General features: G+C 43.7%; 1 protein-coding gene across 1 annotated transcript in view; it reads right to left on the minus strand.

Moving 5' to 3' along the window:
• Nucleotides 1-19,669, minus strand: part of AKIRIN1 (akirin 1) — a 531,257-nt gene that overhangs the window by 197,616 nt on the left and 313,972 nt on the right. The window contains exon 4 of the mRNA XM_044083462.1: nt 14,409-14,480. Within this exon, the coding sequence (XP_043939397.1) occupies nt 14,409-14,480 (72 nt within the window). The remainder of the gene's footprint in view (nt 1-14,408; nt 14,481-19,669) is intronic.

The raw sequence follows: 19,669 nt of genomic DNA on the forward strand, positions 1-19,669 counted from the left end.
CATGTATTACTGGAACTCTGAGTGGGATAAAGATATAGGATAAGTGGTAAGATACAACACTGATGTTATAATCTACTGTTACACTAAACCCTCCCTGAAGATGATCACTAGATGTTTGAATAGCAGATGACTAACAAAACCACTGCTATGGAGTAACTCAGACCTGGGAATTAGTCTCAAGCAGATTGTCCAATCTCCCATCCCAAATCCCAGAACCTGTGATGTCCTGATTGAAGGATGATTTTTCTAAAAGCAGGAGACATCAGTCTGATGTTGGGGAGAAAGGGCAGATTGTCAGTTTAACAGAAAGTGACATGGGCCAAACTATACACATCCAAGGAAAGCAATTTTTTTTTTTTGTTTGTATTTATAAAAAAAACTATATGGCCATTCTAGAAGGTGTTGAGACCCGCCTACTAGGGAAAAAAGAAAGATTCTATAGGAAGTAGAAAAGATGCACTCATTCTCATCTCACCTCAACTTTGTCATGGTTGGTGAGGCCAGGTGGTCTACTGGAGATGCTTTTAGCAGCGATTTTTACAATTCCACTATTTGGACATCTAGTATTACTGTATACTCACACAATTGTACAACTTCCACCTTAGATAACTGTTGCAATACCATTCATTACATCTGTGAAGAGTAATGGAGTAGTTCTGCTGCCCCAGGGTGGACATTAGCCCTGTCTAAAGATCCGTGGAGAAAGGTGCAACATACCCTGCTACAGGGCTTCAGCAACAAATCCTGCTCTGCCTCAAAGTACAGTTGTGTACACTTACCATAAATGTAGATGTTTGAGTGTATTCACTATTGCAGTCATCACATTTGGGTTATCTGCTTGCAGTAGCCCTCAGTCGGCCTGATTAACAAAGTCTTGGGTCTTGCGTCAGTTGCTGTTCCTTGTTCCATGACGTCAGGGGTATAAAACATGCAGCAGATGCCATTACCTCAGTTTTTCTTGCCCCAGATGTTAGGTGCCCCCCTAATGGGAAGCAATTAAATCTATAAATATACAAGGTTATACCTCCAACAAAAAAGCAAATACACCAAAAAGCTTTTGAGCACAGTAAAGGAGAGTAGAAGTATAGCCAAAAGAAGTAAGGGGGCTGGAGGGAGGGAGGGTAACCAGGACTGCACCAGTGAATACACTCAAACATCTACATTTATGGTAAGTGTACACAACTGTACTATGTTCTTCGTGTTTCACTATTGCAGTCATCACATTTGGGCAGATTCCCAAAGCTAAGGATGGGAGGAGGAATTTAGATAGCATTAGGACCAGCTATAACGCCCTGCAAGACTGCAGTGGCAAAGCCAGCTCTGGATTTAGAGAAACTTGGCAGATGGTAATGCTTGGTGAAATTATGTACAGAACTCCAGGTAGCGGCTTCTAGGATGTCCCTGGTAGGGACGCCTCTGAGAAAGGCCGTAGAGGTAGATGCAGCCCTGGTTGAGGGGGGGTCTGATCCCCTGTGGGATAGGTTTTTGATGGCGTTTATAGCAGAAATGAATGCAATGGCCTATCCATTTAGAAATGGTTTGCTTTGAAATAGCCTTCCCTTCTGCCCCTGCAGCAAATGCCACCTGCAGTTGTTCAGATTTTCTTTGAGGTTTAGTCCTGTCCAGGTAGAATCTAAGTTGTCTGTGCACATCTAAGGAGTGCAGTATCCGTTCCTCTTTGTTCTGTGATTTAGGAAAGAAGGTTGGCAAATGAATGGACTGATTAAGGGCCACAATGGATACCACCTTGGGCATGAAGGAGGAATTGGTCCTGAGGGACACCCAGTCCGCATGAAAGATGGTGAAAGGCTCTACTGCCATAAGGTCCTGTAATTCAAATACCCTTCTTGCTGAAGTGATTGCTAAAAGGAAATCTGTTTTCCAAGAAAGGAATTTTAAGTCTGCAGTAGCAGTTGGCTCGAAAGGAGGAAGGGCGAGTTTCTCCAATACAAGTTAAGGTCCCAGGCTGCAGTTTGAGCTATCCTGGGTGTTCGTAAATTTTTGGCCCCTCTGAGGAACTGCTTGAGCAGTGGATGAGAGAAGCGGGGAGATTCTGTGTTATAATGAGCTGAAATGGCTGAGGTGTGAATTTTGATGGAGGAGAAAGACAGACCCTTGTGAAGCATCTCAGTTAAGTATTGTAAAATCTGAGGTAAATTGGGCACTGTTGTGCTCATCCCTTGAGATTGGTTCCAAGCACAGAATCTTTTCCATTTTGCAACATAACATTTTCTAGTACTAGGCCTCCTTGCCTCTAAAATGATATCCATCACTGGTTTATTGAGGGATGGTAAAGGACAGATTAGGTAATTAGCCAGGCTGCTAGGTTCAGTGTTTGAAGCTGAGGGTGCAGAATCTGGTACTCCTGCAATAGGGTAGGAGTCTGAGGCAGGTGCCATGGGGCCAACAGTGGCACACACCGTGCAAGAGGAGCTACCAGTGTTAGCGTGGCCAGTCTGCTGCAATCAAAATCGTCCTTGGTTTGTCTTGTTTGATCTTTAGTAGTACTTTGGAGAGCAGAGGCAGAGGAGGAAAGGCATAAAAATAGTTTTTTTCCAGCTGAATGACAGAGCATCCACTTTCCAAGCTTGTTTGTGTGGAGTCCTTGTGCAAAATTTGTCCAATTGACAGTTCTGGGGGGAGGCAAACTGGTCTATATCTGGGCTCCCCCATTTGCTTGTCAACATGTTGAAAATCCTTGGTTCCAGTTTCTACTCGTGTGGGTCCATGAGGTTTCTGCTTAGTTTGTATGCCAGTGTATTTAGTTTTCCTGGCTGGAAATTGAGCTTGTAGATGAAATGGTAGCTCAAGGCTGTGTTCCACAATGCCATGGCTAGTCTGCAGAGGGGGTAAGAATGTGTACCCCCCCCCTGCTTATTTATGTACCACATAACAGTGGTGTTGTCAGTCATTAAAATTAATTGTCCTGGAAGAATGTGGTCCTTGAAGGCTGTCAGAGCATTCTGTACAGCTAACATTTTTTGATTGATACGCAGGTGCATTTGACTTGGGTTCCATTTGCCATGAATGCACTTCCCTGCCAGGTGAGCCCCCCCCCCCATGCATAGCCTGAGGAGTCTGTTAGGGTTTGGGCAGCAGGGGGTAGTGTGAATGGTAGTCCCTTGTTTTAGTGGCAGGCCTCTGCCCACCAAAGAAACTCTAGACGTACGCAAGGTATGATGGGAATCACTGCTTCAAGATCCTGAGAATGTTGACACTATAAGCTTTTTAGATACCATTGTAATTTCCTCATATGCAGTCGTGCATATGGAATTAGAAGAATGCAGGAGGCCATGAACACCAAGGCTTGTAGTATTTGCCTTGCAGATAGCAGGGTTTCTGTGGCCACTTGTTTGAAGTAGGTTGTCAAATAAATTTGTTTCTCCGTCGTGAGGAAAGCCATCTGGGAAGTTGTATTCAAGCTTACTCCCAGGAATATAATTTGTTGACAGGGTACCACGTGTGACTTTGTTTATGGTGTACTCCAGACAAGTTAGTACCCTTTGTACAAAGGCCAGATGATTCAAAAGTATGTCCTGGCTTTCTGCCTGAATCAGACAATCGTCCAGGTATGGGTAGATTTGAATATTTCTTTGCCTGCAAAATGCAATGACTGGAGCTAGGCATTTTATGAATACCCTGGGCGCAGTAGATAAGCCAAAGGGCAGTGCAGAGAACTGATGGTGCATATAGCCTGCTTTGAAGCGTAGGTATCTTCTGCAAGATTCCCTGATTGGGATGTGCAGGTATGCTTCCTTTAAATCTAGTGTCGCCCAGCAGGCATCTTTGCCTAGCATAGGGAGAAAAGTACAGTTTTGTACCTACCATAAATGTAGATGTCCGAACTGGATAGCATCTGCAGTCATAACAACTGGGTTGTCCAGTCGTCAGGCAGCCCTTCAGTCGGCCGGATTCCAAAGTCCGGGTCCGGCTTCGGCTGATGTCGCACTTCACCCGACGTCATCTCTGTTGGTCTTCGGGTATAAAGGCATCAGCCAACGCCATTTTCCTCAGTGTTTCTTGCCCCAGATGCCAGTAGCCCTCTTGAAGGCTAAAATTTGGATAGATGCCAATGTTTCCAAAAGATAGAGGTAAACACAAAAATAAGCATGTATGTACATATATACAAACAAATACACCATAAAAGACTCCCCCCCACCAGCTAGCTATTAGGAGGGTAAACACCCTAGGAGTACCACAGAGGGAAAGGAGGAGGGTAATCCTGACTGCACTTGCTATCCAGTTCGACATCTACATTTATGGTAGGTACAAAACTGTACTATGTCCTTCATGGATGCATCTGCAGTCATAACAACTGGGTAGAATACCATAGCCAACTAGGGGAGGAGGATAAAAGTAGATTATGGTGTGTTTAGGATCCCTTGCAGTACAGCAGTGGCAAACCCTGCTCGGGATCTGGAATATAGAGGCAAATTATAATGCTTGGCAAATGTATGCACGGAGGTCCAAGTAGCCGCCTCAATAATGTCTTTGGTTGCCACTCCTCGTAAGAAGGCTGTGGTAGTGGCTGTTGCCCTTGTAGAATGAGGTCTTATGTTCTGTGGAATTGGTTTTCCATGGAAGGAGTAACAGAATCGTATGCAATTTCCTATCCATTTGGAGATTGTCTGTTTGGAAATAGCTTTTCCTTCCCTTCCTGTTGCATAGGCTACAAAAAGTTGGTCAGTCTTTCTGCTATTTTTGTTCTGTCCAAGTAGTAGCGTAGCTGTCTATGTACATCCAAGGTATGCAGTATTCTTTCCCTCTGTTTTGTGGGTTGGGAAAGAAGGTAGGTAGGTGGATTGCCTGGTTTAAAGACACTCTGGATACCACCTTAGGCATAAATGTAGGATTAGTCCTCATGGACACTCTATCTTGGTGGAAGATTAGGAAGGGTTGCACTGCCATTAAGGCCTGTAGTTCTGAAACCCTCCTTGCTGAAGTAATTGCCAGTAGGAAAGCAGTTTTCCATGACAGGTGTTGTAGGTCTGCTGTTGCTGCTGGTTCAAAGGGTGATAGTGTCAACTTTTCTAGCACAAAGTTTAAGTCCCAAGCTGGTAATGGTGGTTTCCTTGGAGGTTTTACATTCTTGATTCCTCTGAGGAACTGCCTGAGCAAAGAGTGCGAAAAACAGGTGGATCAAAGCTGTATTCTGCTGAAATAGCTGATGCATGTATCTTGATGGAGGAGTAGGACAGGCCTGAATGAAGAAGTTCGCCAGATACTCCAGAATGTTAGGCATATCTATGTTTGACACATCTTTTCCTCTTTCAGTACTCCAAATGACAAACCTTTTCCATTTTCCAGCATAGTTCCTTCTTGTTGAAGGTCTGCGTGCTTCAAGAATAATGTCTAACTCTTTGGGAAAGTTCTGGATTAGCTGCTGCTATGTGATGTTCCATGCAGTCAGTTGCAACGCTTTTAGGTTTGGATGTATGATGCTGTAGTTGTTCTGAGTTAACATCAAAGGCATCAGGGTATTGGCCACATATTGTTCCGAGACATGCTCCTCAGCAGTGGGTACCAGTGTTGTCTTGGCCAGTTTGGAGCTATCAGGATTATCCTTGGACGTTCTTCCTTGATTTTTAGTAGTACTTTGTGTATCAAGGGAAGAGGTGGGAATGCATATGCTGTTAGGCCTTTCCAGCTGAAGGAGAGCGAATCCACTTTCCATGCTAGTGGGTGGAATGTCCTTGTGCAGAATTTTTGAGCTGGTGATTGAGAGGTGATGCGAATAGATCTATCTGAGGCATTCCCCATTTCTTTGAGATGGTCTTGAAGATGTCCGGGTGCAGCTTCCATTCGTGGGCATCCGATGTGGTTCTGCTTAATATGTCTGCTAGAGTATTTTCTTTTCCCGGTACAAATATTGCCTGTAACTGGATGTTGTAGCTGAGTGCCAGGGTCCACAGCTCCAAAGTCATTCCGCATAGGGGGTATGAATGAGTGCCTCCCTGTTTGTTGATGTACCACATGACTGTGGTGTTGTCTGTCCTTATCATCAACTGGCCCTCTTTGAGAAATGGTCTGAACTTTTGGATTGCCAGTTTTACTGCCAGCATTTCTTTTAGGTTGATGTGCAGGTGAAGTTGATCCTGTGTCCACAATCCTTGCACGCATTTGTCCAGCATGTGGGCCCCCCATCCTAGGTCTGAAGCGTCTGTTGTTATAGTCTGGCTTGCTTGACATCTGCGAAAGGGTAGGCCTGGGTTTGACTGGCATGCCTGAGGCCACCATAGGAACTCCTGTTTTAAGCATGGAATTAGTGGGATTTCTGTTTCTAGGCTGTGTCTGTGTTGGGACCATAAATTCTTTAGGTACCACTGTAGTTTTCTCATATGTAGTCTGGCAAATGGGACCAAGATTATGCATGATGCCATGAAACCCAAGGCCTGCAGTACTTTTCTTGCTGTTAACTTGTTCAGTTTTGTTAGTGCCAAGAAGTAAAGAGGGAGTTCTTTTTGTTTTTCTGTAGTTAGGAATGCCATTTGTTTTACTGTGTCCAATTCCGCCCAAGAATGTCCTTGTTTGGGATGGTATCAGCCTTGACTTTTGTAAATTGACTGTGTATCCCAGTGCTTGTAGCAAGTAAATGACCCTTTGTAAATCTGTTGTCAGCTTGCTTTTGTTGTCCCCTTGTAGCAGGCAGTCGTCCAGGTATGGGTAAATTTGAATTCCTGTAGTCTGCAATGGCGATTACTGATGCCAGGCATTTTGTGAATACTCTGGGCAGTAGATAAGCCAAAGGGCAATGCTGAGAATTGATAGTGCTCTGATCCTGCAAGAAATCTGAGGTATCTTCTGCAGATTGGTCGAATGGGGACGTGCAGGTATGCCTCCTTGAGATCTAGAGTTACCAGCCAACACTCCTTGCCCAGCATGGGAAGAAGTTGCTGTAGGGTCAGCATTTTGAATTTTGGGACAATGATGTATGTATTTAAGGTGGACAGGTCGAGAATTGGTCTCCAACTTTTTCCTTTCTTGGAACTAGGAATAGTCTGGAGTAGAACCCTTTCCTTGCTCTGCTGTTGGCACTCTTTCCACAGCTCTCATGTTTGCTAACTCCATTATCTGTTGTAGAGCCTCTGTTTTTGATTTGGAGGTAGATTTGGCATTCCTCTTTGACTGGTAAAGTGTGGAAGTGGAACCGTAACCTTGATCTATGGTTTGTAAAATCCACTTGTCTTTTGTTATATAGTGCCAGTTCTTTGAAAATAAGGTTAACTTTCCGCCTAGAGGAGCTGCTATTTGTTCCCTGGTAGGCGGATTTAGGGTTAAGTCACTGTGGTTGTGTTGATGTAGTGGCAGTGGTTGTGTCTGTGCCTCTGTTGTTACCTTGCCACTGTCGTCCTCTGTAGGCACCTCCTCTGGATTGGTTTCTGCCTCTGGAACGTCTATTCCTGCCCCTTTGAGATCTTGTGGAGTCAGGAAAGGACCAATTTTGGCAGGCCAGTTCCTGCTAAACCTTGGGGTTGAACCTGCAAGAAATCTTTAACCGTTTGAACAGATTTTGCCTTTTCTTCCATTTTCTTCATAACCTGCTGGGCAGGTGTACCAAACAAACTTGTCTTATCCATAGGAGCATCTAGCAACTTAGCTTTAACATGATCCGGTAAAGCTTGCTCCTTTAGCCATGCATGCCTTCTTATCACTGTGCCAGTCATGGCTGATCTAAATGAAGCCTCCAGTGCATCATAGCCACATTTTAAGGAATGGTTACTAACCTGTTGTATGTTATTTACCATTTCTAATACATATTTCTTATCAAGAGATTCATCAGTGGTTAGCTTTTTAGTTAACTGATCAAGCATAAACTCTTGGTATTGTATCATGTGAAACTGACAGTTTAAAGCTCTAGCTGAGGGAGTAGCTGAAGTGTAGACCTTTTTACCCCATCTGTCTAATGACCTTGCTTCCCTTTCAGAAGGAATAGGGTTTTTAGCTATGGTCGCGGCTACTGCCTTGGGACCCTGGGATATAGTTTCGGGGTCTGCAAGTGGGGCCTTGTAAAGGTGGTGATGAGTATCTGGCACCCTGTAAAATCTGTCTGGAGGTAAAGAATCTGGAGCGGAGCAGACATCATTGAAAGCATCATCCACCACAGAGAGAACAGGAGGTATAGCCAAGGGCCTGTGCTGTGGAAGGTGCAGAAAGGTCCTAAGTCTTTTTCTGGAGTCTGAAAAATCCTGTTGCTGCCATTGGAACTGCTCTCGCATGGCATGTAAGGTTTCCCCAAAGGAGAATTCTTCTGGTGGGGAAGCAGCTGGAATGGATTCTTCAGCATCTGAATCTTCAAAATTGGAGAAAGGAGCCTCTGGCTGGTCAGTTATGTCTGATTCATCGGCAGAATCATCAGAGGACACTGGATCAGGGGGCTCTGCCCTAGGTCTCTTCTCTGGGGGCTGAGAGGCCCTGTCTGGGTGAGATTGAGATCCTCTAATTAAAGAAATTAAATCTTCTGCCAGAGTAAGCATTTGAGAACTAGAAGAGGGCCTGGTTGTAGGGGGTTTAACAGGCACTGTTTTAGTAGTCTTGGCTGCTTTAGCCCTGGCGAAGGCCTTAATGGACATGGCTGCTGGAGGCCTAGCAGCACCACGTGCTGGGGTAGAGACATCCAAGGGAATGGTGTCTGATAAGTCAGTGGCAACCACCGTAGTGGATAAAATTTCTGAGGCCGATTCAAGAGTGGTAGCAGGGGCCTCAGTTGTAGAGATAGATTCAGCTGTACTTTGATCAGTTTTCGGTTTCGGCGAAACCGAGACACTCGCGTTTGCTTAACCATGGTTTCGCCGGAACCGCGGACCGCGAGTGTCGGTCTTTATCTTTGCGTTTTTGGCAGATTGGGTAGTCGGAGGATCCGACGGCATAATGTACGCAAAATCAGAACCGAAAAACTGTTCTGCAAACTCCGACCGACGCCTAAGCGTTCGTCGGTTGAAAGAAGCACAGGCCGAACAGGCTGCTACGTCGTGGGCTGGGCCTAAACAAGGCAGACAATAAGAGTGGAAATCTTTATGAGGTATTTGTTTCCCACAGGTTAAACAATTATTAACTTTTTCTGACATCGGCTGAGGCAAGAAAGAGTTCCCAACGGGGTACTTAGCTTTAGAAGTCTTCGAAGTAGTATTCGGTAGAAGTAATCTCTGGATCCGACCGACCGGCACTTGCGAACAGCTTCTGCTTCGGGCGCCACGCGGCAAGAAAGACTGAGGAAAATGGCGTCGGCTGATGCCTTTATACCCGAAGACCAACAGAGATGACGTCGGGTGAAGTGCGACATCAGCCGAAGCCGGACCCGGACTTAGGAATCCGGCCGACTGAAGGGCTGCTTGACGACAGGACAACCCAGTTGTTATGACTGCAGATGCATCCATGAAGGACATCTGGTGAAGAGTCAGCATCTTGAATTTTGGAATCACCAAAAAGGTGTTTAGAGTAGACAGGTCCAGGATAGGATGCCATGAATTGCCTTTTCTGGGTACCAGGGAAAGTCTTGAGAAGAAACCTTGCCCTTTTCCTCTTCTGGTACCAACTGAATAGCCCCCATGCTTAAGAGAGAAAGTACTTGCTTTTGGGCCCCTCTGCCCACTGATTTGGGGGTAGATCTGGCCACCCGCTTGGTGTTGGTAACGTGTAGATGTGAAATCTGTACCCTTGGGACACTATTTAAAACCCATTTGTCCTGGATAATGAGTTCTCAGTTCTTGGCATGAAGAGCAATCTCCCCCCCCAAAGGGGTAGTCAATTGAAAAGTGCTTGGAAGTTTTAAAAAGAAGTCAGAGACAATTTACCATAGGGGGAGTTTTATTACTCACAGATTTGGAAGTGGAGGCCCCCCACTACTTAGTCCAGTGTGTACCCTAGGACTGAAGCCTAGGAGCTCTGCTGGATCTGGGGTTGGACTGAAGGTCTAGAAAAGGCAGGAAAGGACCAATTCTTGGAAGGCCAATGCCTACTAAACCTTGGAGGTTGTACTTGTAAAAAATATTTAACAGTTTGCATAGATTTAGCTTTTTCCTCCGTCTTTTTAAGAACGTCTTCTGCCTTGTTGCCAAACAGGCAGGGAACATCCAGTAATTTTGCTTTAAACATGATCTGGCAAGGATTGCTCCTTAAGCCAAGCATGCCTTTAAGTACAGACCCAGTTACAGCAGCTCTGCGAGATGCCTCTAGTGAATCAAAACCACATTGTAAAGTAGGTTTTCCAACTGTTCAGCTGAATGCAGTAAATTCTGTAAATCCTTATTTTCAGCACAATCAGGAATCAACATCATTTTCTGTTTAAGCAATCCAATAATATGCTGCAGATACTAACATATGAAACTGGCAGTTTAAGGCCCTAATGGCCAAAGTTGCAGAAGTGTATACCTTCTTACCCCATCTATCTGGCGCCCTGGAGTCTCTATCAGAGGGGGTAGTATTTTTGGCAGTAGTACCTTTAATGCCCTTGGGTCCCTGTGAAATTGTCTCAGGGTCCACAGTAGGATTTTTAAAAAGGAACTTGAGAGTCCGGGACCCTGTAATATCCATCAGGTTTTCTGGGAGCAGAGTCAGGGGCCCAGCTAGATTCCGAAAAGGCATCATCAACAATGTCTAGTACAGGAGGTATGGCTAAAGGCCTGTGCTGGGGCGGGAGTAAGAAATCCCTAAGCCTCTTTTTAGAATCAGAGAAATCCTGACTTTCCCAATGAAAATGATCCCCGAGAGTATGCAAGGTTTCACCAAAAGAGAAATCCTCTGGGGAGGTGGGGGGGGGGGGGGTGGAGCAGAGGGAATAGAGTCCTCAACATCAGAATCCTCATAGGTAGACCAGGGTAAATCCTGGTCAGAGGAAACAGAAAATTCAGAATCCTGGTCAGAAGTATCATAAGCAAACTCAGTCCTAGGTCTCTTGGAAGGGGAAGGCTGGCTTCCCCTGATTAAAGTAATAAGGTCTTCAGGCATTCTTATTTGTTTTTTAGGCATAAAGGCCTGACCATGCGGTCTGGGCATCAGTTTCCTGGGAATGGTTCAAGTTTTAGGCCTTGAAGAAGAAGATGGCTGCGGTTTAATACGCAAGTCAGTAGGTCTGAATACACCCTCAGAAGCCTGTGCCTGCCCAGCGGCTCCAGACCCATCCAAGGTAGAGACATCCACAGGTTCCACAGTGGAAGCATCTCGCAGCATACCAGGCTCCGAATGGGTCTCAGTAGAGGCCTACGAATTTGAAGTAGCGGGTATCTGGGGCTGCAAAAGCATCTCACTGGATTACCGGCGAACTGGCGACTGGCTTAGAAGCGTCGTCGGCAGCTTTGGACCAAGGCGGCCTGTCTCGGACTTTATCTTTGCATTTTTTCGGAATGTCGGTAGTCGGATGGCTTACCGAAGACATATCAGGATAATTGAACTGAGCACCAAAATATTTAGAAGCGAAAATATACAGATGAAAGTTCGTGGTTGAAATAAAGCACAAAACCGACAGAGAGGTACGGGCCTAATTCAGGGCCTAGGCAAGGAATACAGTACGAATGAAAATCTTTATGAGGTATTTGCTTTCCACAAGTAATGCAATTATTTACTTTTACTGACATCAGATAAGAGCAAGAAAAAGTTTCCCCAATGGGGTACTTGGCTTTTAGTTGAAGACTTCGGTTCTGAAACTCGAAAACGAAAATTTCAGGAGTCGGCCAACCGGCACTTGCGAACTGCTTTGGGCACCGCACGGCAAGAAAGACTGATGTAATGGCGTCTGCTGCATGTTTTACATCCCTGACGACCTGACGTCACGGAAGAGACAGCAATCGACGCAGGACCCAAAACTTTGTTAATTTGGCCGACTGAGGGCTACTGCATGCAGACAACCCAAATGTGATGACTGCAACAGTGAAACACGAAGAACATCTGCACATCACTTCTGTATTGTTGTTGGTGTTTAAGTGAGAAAGGCAGTCCAAGCTGCTGTGTCACAAAAACTCTGGGCTGCCATTGTGGAATGGGTTCCAACTTGCCCCTCTTATGTCTTTACACTGTAACAACAAAAGGTAAAGCAACACAGTGGAGGGGCATGTTTATAACCCAGCACTTCCCAAGCCTCTTGGAATAACTTCCCCTGCATGTTAAACGAGGTGGCTCACCATCTTTCTTTGGACAACCTAGAGGGCTGCGTACACAGAAATTTGCTCTGGGATTGAACGATATGGCCCTCCTGACGAAATGAGGTGCAGCAAGAGTGAGGGTACTGCAAGGCATGAATGACCATAAGGGAAGGTACTGGCAAGGTACGAATGGTTATAAGCCTCAGTGGCCTTTAAATACACATGAATATGTGGATAAAATCTACTTTGACACTTGTTTGCTCTGATGACCGTAAATGAGCAGCTACCTGGTCAGCCTACCTAAATTCTTCTGACCTCTTAGTAGCCACTTAGCTATTTTGTACACATCCATTAGAGGGAGCAACCTTTCTCCTTTTGTGCTGTTCAGAAAGACAGGAGAATAAATGATTTAATACCAGCTCTAAAACCAGCACTGGCAGGAATGATTATCTTGTTCTTAATGCCACCTTGTAAATAAGACAAATCTGTGCAGGATCCTTTAAAATCAAATCATGCACTACAGAGTTGCTATTAATAGAAATTACAGCTACCAAGAATACTGTTTTCCAACTATGAGGAATTATGTTTTGCAAAACAAATCTTAATTCCGCAGAAACAACCTACTCAAAAAGGCGGCTGACAGAGCACATTATGAAATTCAAACCCCAGAATGGGGATGGGTTTCCTAGCTGATCACACACAAGCCTCTCAACTGTCTAGAACTTTACAGGATGTCCAGATTTGACTCATTTTGGTCTGTTCCTCATAATATTTGTGTTTTTTTCTGGCAAATCACAGAGGACTGAAGTCACTAAATAATGAAAGACATTCGCATTTGACTTCACATCCTTTGGGAAACGGACGCTAATGCAAAATCTTTAATCTTAGCAACTTTCCAAGTCTAACTTAAGATTGTCTCAGACTTCTAGTCTTTTGATCCCCCCATTACATCTGACTTGTCCAGAATTTCTAAGAGATTGAGAGGGATGGTCACACATGGACACCCTTTCATGAAAAAGGCATTGAAATCAATGTCAGATGTACTTTACCAAATCATAAACAAAATTCTTCACAATTTGGGTCTACTTGATTAATGATGCATCCCACCCCCTACACCCCCCAAGATGAGAAAGGCAGCCTCTGGCTATTTGATCACACTTTGGCAACCTGACACAAACCCATCAACTATGCACACAAAGCCATTTGGCTGATAAGAAACAAAAGCTAGTTTTGGCAATTTATAAGGTAACAGTTTTTCCTCATTACTGTGTGACCTTGGAGTAGGTTATATATACAAGAGGGATTGGAGGGGGGGGGTCCCATCATGGGGGTTGCAGAAAGCTTGACCCCTGACAAAGAACATAAAAATATTTAAGGATTGCTTAAAGTGTTTTTCAGCAATCAGTTTTCAACCATATGGATTAGTGTGTAAAGTCTTCATGACTTGACAGGATTACATCCCATTTCTTCTGCTGGCTTACTCAACACCCATTTCTTAAAGTCAAACATAGGTCAATGTCACTAGTCTGGCAAGAAATTTACACCAACACAATTAGACTGCAAAATGAAATACTTTAAAGCATGGTTTAGCAAACTAAACACACTATGCTGATCTCTGAAAAAAAAATGTATATTCTACAAAATCTGCATTCCACTAACTTCTAAACAACAACAAAGTAAAAATGCTGACATATTTATGTCCCGTTACCTTACACGGCTTCATAAAAATGTCAACCAGCACTACAAAACAATGGAGTGTCTTACTCTTTTTTTTTTTTTTAATTCCTGCATATTTTGTAACAAAAAAGATGTAGTCTATAACCCCATCTAGTGGACAATGTAATGTATATATCTCAGAATGTTGGACTAAGTCTTTAAAATGGCTTTGGACATAGAATGGCTATTAAGAAGGCCACAAAATTAAGTTGATAAATCACAACAAGGCAAGTAAAGGACTGTACTAAATTGGTGGTCAAATGCCTTTGAAAAATACATATGTGAAATGTACTACATTTTTTATTTTGGACTTTTTTCATATATCTCCCACCAGTTGCAGGCAGATATACGTTTACATTTACAAAAATGTGTGTATGCAATGCATTAGGCAACTCTCATTCCTCTGTAAAAGTTTCCAAAAGCATAGAGAACATGAAGTTTGAAAATTACTAGGGTCCAATCACAAACAATACTGCAAATATTTAGCAAACATTTCATTTTCCCAAATCATGAACCAACTACATTAAGGAGTACTTTCACAAAATTGTATTGGAACTGCAATAAAATAATGGAGAAAGATAATGCTATAAAAACATTCCAGTGTTACAGGATACCTACAGCTTGCTGGACGTGCACCATATCGTCGCATTATCTGATCATGTGTGAACTTCACAAAAGATTCATATTGTTCTGAAAAAGAGCAAAGAGTAGCTAATCTTTGTTATAACCTCTGGAGTTATGTAAACATTCCTATTTCTCTTTCCTAAAACTACTGAATTTTGTGGATGCATTTTTAGAACTAAATGTATCATACATTTTTTTTTTTTTTAAACAACTTCATGCACTCTGTGTGGTTTGTCTCTAAGCAGAATGTATTCAGTGCAAATTTACATGCATAATGGAACCAATAATTACACTTTTATGAGTATTCTCACCATAGCAATAGATGCTTCTGTAACATCAAATCAATGCTCAAATGTAGTTTCCTTAAACTCAAGGGAATTAGACTTCTAGTGCTATTCCCCCTACCTTGTAACATCAGTACTGTATTTGTACTTTTTGTTAATATCACCTCTCATATATACATTTTTGTTGATTAATTTCGGACTTACATAAATTGCTTTACTGATCTCTGCTAAACTAAGTAGATACACAAGCGGTATAGTAAACTTTTTTTGTTGTTGTACTAGGCATGTATTAGTAAAAATATACTTTGCTGGAGCTTTTTTCCCTCGGGCCTCCACTGAAAACGGACAAGTCCAGCTCTACTCAGTGGCATACCGCCTGCTCAGAGGCGATCTGTGCCCGACGTATAAAGCCATGTCCAACCCGGAATTAATGGACATGCTGCACCTCAGAAAATCCAAATCCCATCGAGCTCAGCTCGAGACTTGAGCCTCAGCACTGAAATAAATAGGACATGCTGGAGGGACAGATTCATAACCCAGAGGCTCCCTTCACTCTGGAATAAAATCCCAGTCCAGGTTAGGCAGAGTCCCTCATTGCCTCTTTTCAAGAGGAATCTTGATGAGTGGATGGGAGATCGTAGGTTTACCCCAGGTATCACTTCTGTGTCACTGTTAGACAGAGGCACAGCATACTAACCTCGAAAAAGGGCATAGCAAAATTAATTTAAAATGGGTGGCGAAAGCCAAACACACTTTGGCTAGGCTTATAAATGCCCTAGGGCAGATAGCCTAGTATGAACCTATGAACCTGTAAGTGTTGTCCAGTTGGACCATCCCAGTAAACAAATCTTAAATAAATAAATAATAATAAAAAAAAATCAATCAGGTGACACATGGTTTAAAGGGGGGCCATAAACTATGCCACTATCAGATTTTTTTTGCCTATTTGTAGATGTAGCTGCACTGGTAGAACAGACCTGGCTGTCCACTTCAGGTGCTTCTAATGACAGTCATAACTAAAGGCGATGCAGTCTGCAAGTCATTTAGATAGGGTTTGCTTAGAGAAGGGCCGGTCCCGTTTAGCTGCAGAGATGCAGTTACTGTGCAGATTGCCTGAAAAAAGATGATATGTTCTTACCATAATGTTCCATCTGTGTTCTTGATCATTCATTCATTCATTCATGACAGATGGGTATCGCTTCTGTCCTCGGAACGGACTTGGCCATTACAATAAGCTCACGGCAGCCAAAACCTTTTGAGCTAAGCTTACCCATAGTGCCTCTCTCCACCTCCTCAGAGTTTGCCCATAAGAAAGGAAAGCAGAGGCTTTGTCTAAGCAAATGCCCTATCATGAAGCTAGGACCAAATCCGAACCTCCAGAAGCCTTTCGGAGGGGTTATGAGGATGGGGATTGTCATGAATGAACGAAACACCACCACCACAGATGGAATGTTATGGTAAGAACATAACTTCTTTATCTGATGTTGTTAATCTTCATTCATTCATGATGGATGGGACAGAGTCCCTAGCTACTTTATTCCCTGGGAGGCTCTATAGAAGGCTATTCCTGCGCACCCCTGAGCCAAAGGATGCTCTCCTCCTGGAGACAAAGTCCAATTTGTAATGAACAATAAAAGGTACGAGGAGTAGTCTATGTGGCTGCTGCACAACTGTCATCCACGGAAGCTCTTCAATTGAGAGCAACAGATGTAGTAACTGATCTGGCTGAGTGCGGTTTGATTTTAGTTGTTAGATGGAATTGGTTTCATTGGTAGGCAAAGGAAATACAACCTCTCAGCCATTTAGCTGAAGTTACTTTAGAAACAGGTTTTCCCAATTTCAGTCCTGAGAAGGATAAGAATAATTGGTCAGGCATTTGTAGTGATTTAGTCCTATCCAAGTAAAACCACAAATGTTTATGTACATCCAACAAATGTAGACAGTATTCTCCATTATTAGAAAACTTGGGGTAGAAGACTGGCAGGTCAACTGATTGGGTAAGGAGGGGTTAGTCCGAAGTGATAATCTCTCTCTATGGAAAACCATGTAAGGGTGTTTTATGCACAAAGCTTGTAGTTCCGATATTCGCCTTGCTGAGGTTAATTGCTACCAAGAATAAAGTTTTCCAAGATAAAAAAACTTCATATCGCAAGTGGCAGCAGGTTCAAAGTGAGGACGAGTCAAGGTTTGCAGAACTAGTGTCAAATTCCAAGGTTCAATTGACTCTTTGAAGGGTGGTCTAATGTGTGTGACCCGTTCCAAAAAGGTCTCACAGAGACGGTGAGATATCAAAGAGGAGTCCTGGAAACCATTGTGGAAGTTTGAAATATCTGTCCGGTGGACTCTAACAGTGGAACCTGCTGCTCCCAAATGGAGGAGATTTGATAAACAGTCCAATACAGAGCTAACCGAAGCCGAAAAGGGGTCTATTCCTTTCTCTCAAGACCAAACTATGAATCTTTTCCACTTGTTTTGCTAAGATAGTTTCCTGGTGGATGGTTTATGGGAAGCCAGAAGAATGTTTCTTACAGGGTAGGCTAGATTATTTTGCCTGGCAATTAAGTGGAGGAAAGTACAGTTGTGTACACCATAAATGTAGATGTTAGAGTGTATGCACTGTTGCAGTCATCACATTAGGGTCATCTGCCTGCAGGTAGGCCTCACCCGGCCTGAATACCAGAGTCTTGGGATTTCTGTGTCGGATGCAGTCGCTTCTTCCATGACGTCAGGTCATCAGGGGTATAAAACAAGCAGCCGACGCCATTACATCAGTTTTTCTTGCCCCAGATGTCAGGTGCCCCCAAAATAGGTAGCAATTATATGGTGTGGAACGCCCCCAAAAAAAAAGCAAATACACAGTATAAGATATGCCAAACCAAAAAGGATAGTTGAAAGCAGGGGGCTGGAGGGAGGATAACAAGGACTGCAAAGTACAGTTTTGTACCTACCATAAATGTAGATGTCCGAACTGGATAGCATCTGCAGTCATAACAAATGGGTTGTCCTGTCGTCAGGCAGCCCTTGATCGGATTCCAAAGTCTGGGTCTGGCATCGGCTGATGTCGCACTCCACCAGACGTCATCTCTGCTGGTCTTCGGGTATAAAGGCATCAGCCGACGCCATTTTCCTCAGTGTTTCTTGCCCCAGATGCCAACTGCCCTCTTGGAAAGCTAAATTTTGGATAAATGCCAATGTTTCCAAAATAGTAGAAGGCAAACACAAAAAATAAACATGTATGTACATATATACAAACAAATACACCATAAGAGACTCCCCAGCTAGCTATTAGGAGGGTAAATACCCTAGGAGTACCGCAGAGGGGAAGGAGGGAGGGTAATCCTGACTGCAGATGCTATCCAGTTCGGACATCTACATTTATGGTAGGTACAAAACTGTACTATGTCCTTCATGGATGCATCTGCAGTCATAACAAATGGGTAGAATACCATAGCCAAACTAGGGAGGAGGAATAATAATTATGGTGTAGTCAGGATCCCTTGCAGTACAGCAGTGGCAAACCCTGCTCGGGATCTAGAATATAGAGGTAAATTATAATGCTTGGCAAATGTATGCACGGAGGTCCAAGTAGCCGCCTCAATAATGTCCTTGGTTGCCACTCCTCTTAAGAAAGCTGTGGTAGTGGCTGTAGCCCTTGTAGAATGAGGTCTTATGTTCTGTGGAATTGGTTTTCCATGGTAGGAGTAACAGAATCTTATGCAATTTCCTATCCATTTGGAGATTGTCTGTTTGGAAATTGCTTTTCCTTCCCTTCCTGTTGCATAGGCTACAAAGAGCTGGTCAGTTTTCTGTTACCTTTGGTTCTGTCCAGGTAGTAGCGTAACTGTCTGTGTACATCCAAGGTATGCATTATTCTTTCACCTCTGTTTTGTGGATTGGGAAAGAAGGTAGGTAGGTGGATTGCCTGGTTTAAAGACACTCTGGATACCACCTTAGGCATAAATGTAGGATTAGTTCTCATGGACACCCTATCTTGATGGAAGATTAGGAAGGGTTGCACTGCCATTAAGGCCTGTAGTTCGAAACCCTCCTTGCTGAAGTAATAGCCAGTAGGAAAGCAGTTTTCCATGACAGGTGTTGTAGATCTGCTGTTGCTGCTGGTTCAAACGGAGGGAGTGTCAACTTTTCTAGTACAAAATTCAAGTCCCATGCTGGTAATGGTGGTTTCCTAGGAGGTTTTACATTCTTGATCCCTCTGAGAAACTGCCTGAGTAGAGGATGTGAAAAGACAGGAGGATCAAAGCTGTATTCTGCTGAAATAGCTGATGCATGTATCTTGATGGAGGAATAGGACAGGCCTGTATGTAGAAGCTCTGCCAAGTACTCCAGAATGTTAGCAATATCTATGTTCGACACATCTTTTCCTCTTTCAGTACTCCAAATGACGAACCTTTTCCATTTTCCTGCATAGTTCCTTCTTGTTGAAGGTCTGCGGGCTTCAAGGATAATGTCTTTAACCCTTTGTGAAAGGTCTCGGTTAGTTACTGCTATGTGATGTTCCAGGCAGTCAGTTGCAAGGTTTTTAGGTTTGGATGTATGATGTTGTAGTTGTTCTGAGTTAACATCAGAGGCATCAGGGGTATTGACCACATTTTCTCGAGACATGCTCCTCAGCAATGGGTACCAGTGTTGTCTTGGCCAGTTCGAGCTATCAGAATTATCCTTGGGCGTTCCTCTTTGATTTTCAGTAGTACCTTGTGCATCAAGGAAGAGGTGGGAATGCATATGCTGTCAGGCCTTTCCAGCTGAAGGATAGAGAGTCCACCTTCCATGCAAGTGGGTGGAATGTCCTTGTGCAGAGTTTTTTGAGCTGGTGATTTTGTGGGGAAGCGAATAGATCTATTTGTGGCATTCCCCATTTCTTTGTGATGGCCTTGAAGATGTCCGGGTGTAGCATCCATTCGTGAGCATCCAAGGTGGTTCTGCTTAAAATGTCTGCTAGGGTGTTCTCTT

This window comes from Protopterus annectens, chromosome 1.part1, assembly GCF_019279795.1.
Source record: "Protopterus annectens isolate FY-2018-M chromosome 1.part1, PAN1.0, whole genome shotgun sequence".
Lineage (NCBI taxonomy): Eukaryota > Metazoa > Chordata > Ceratodontiformes > Protopteridae > Protopterus > Protopterus annectens.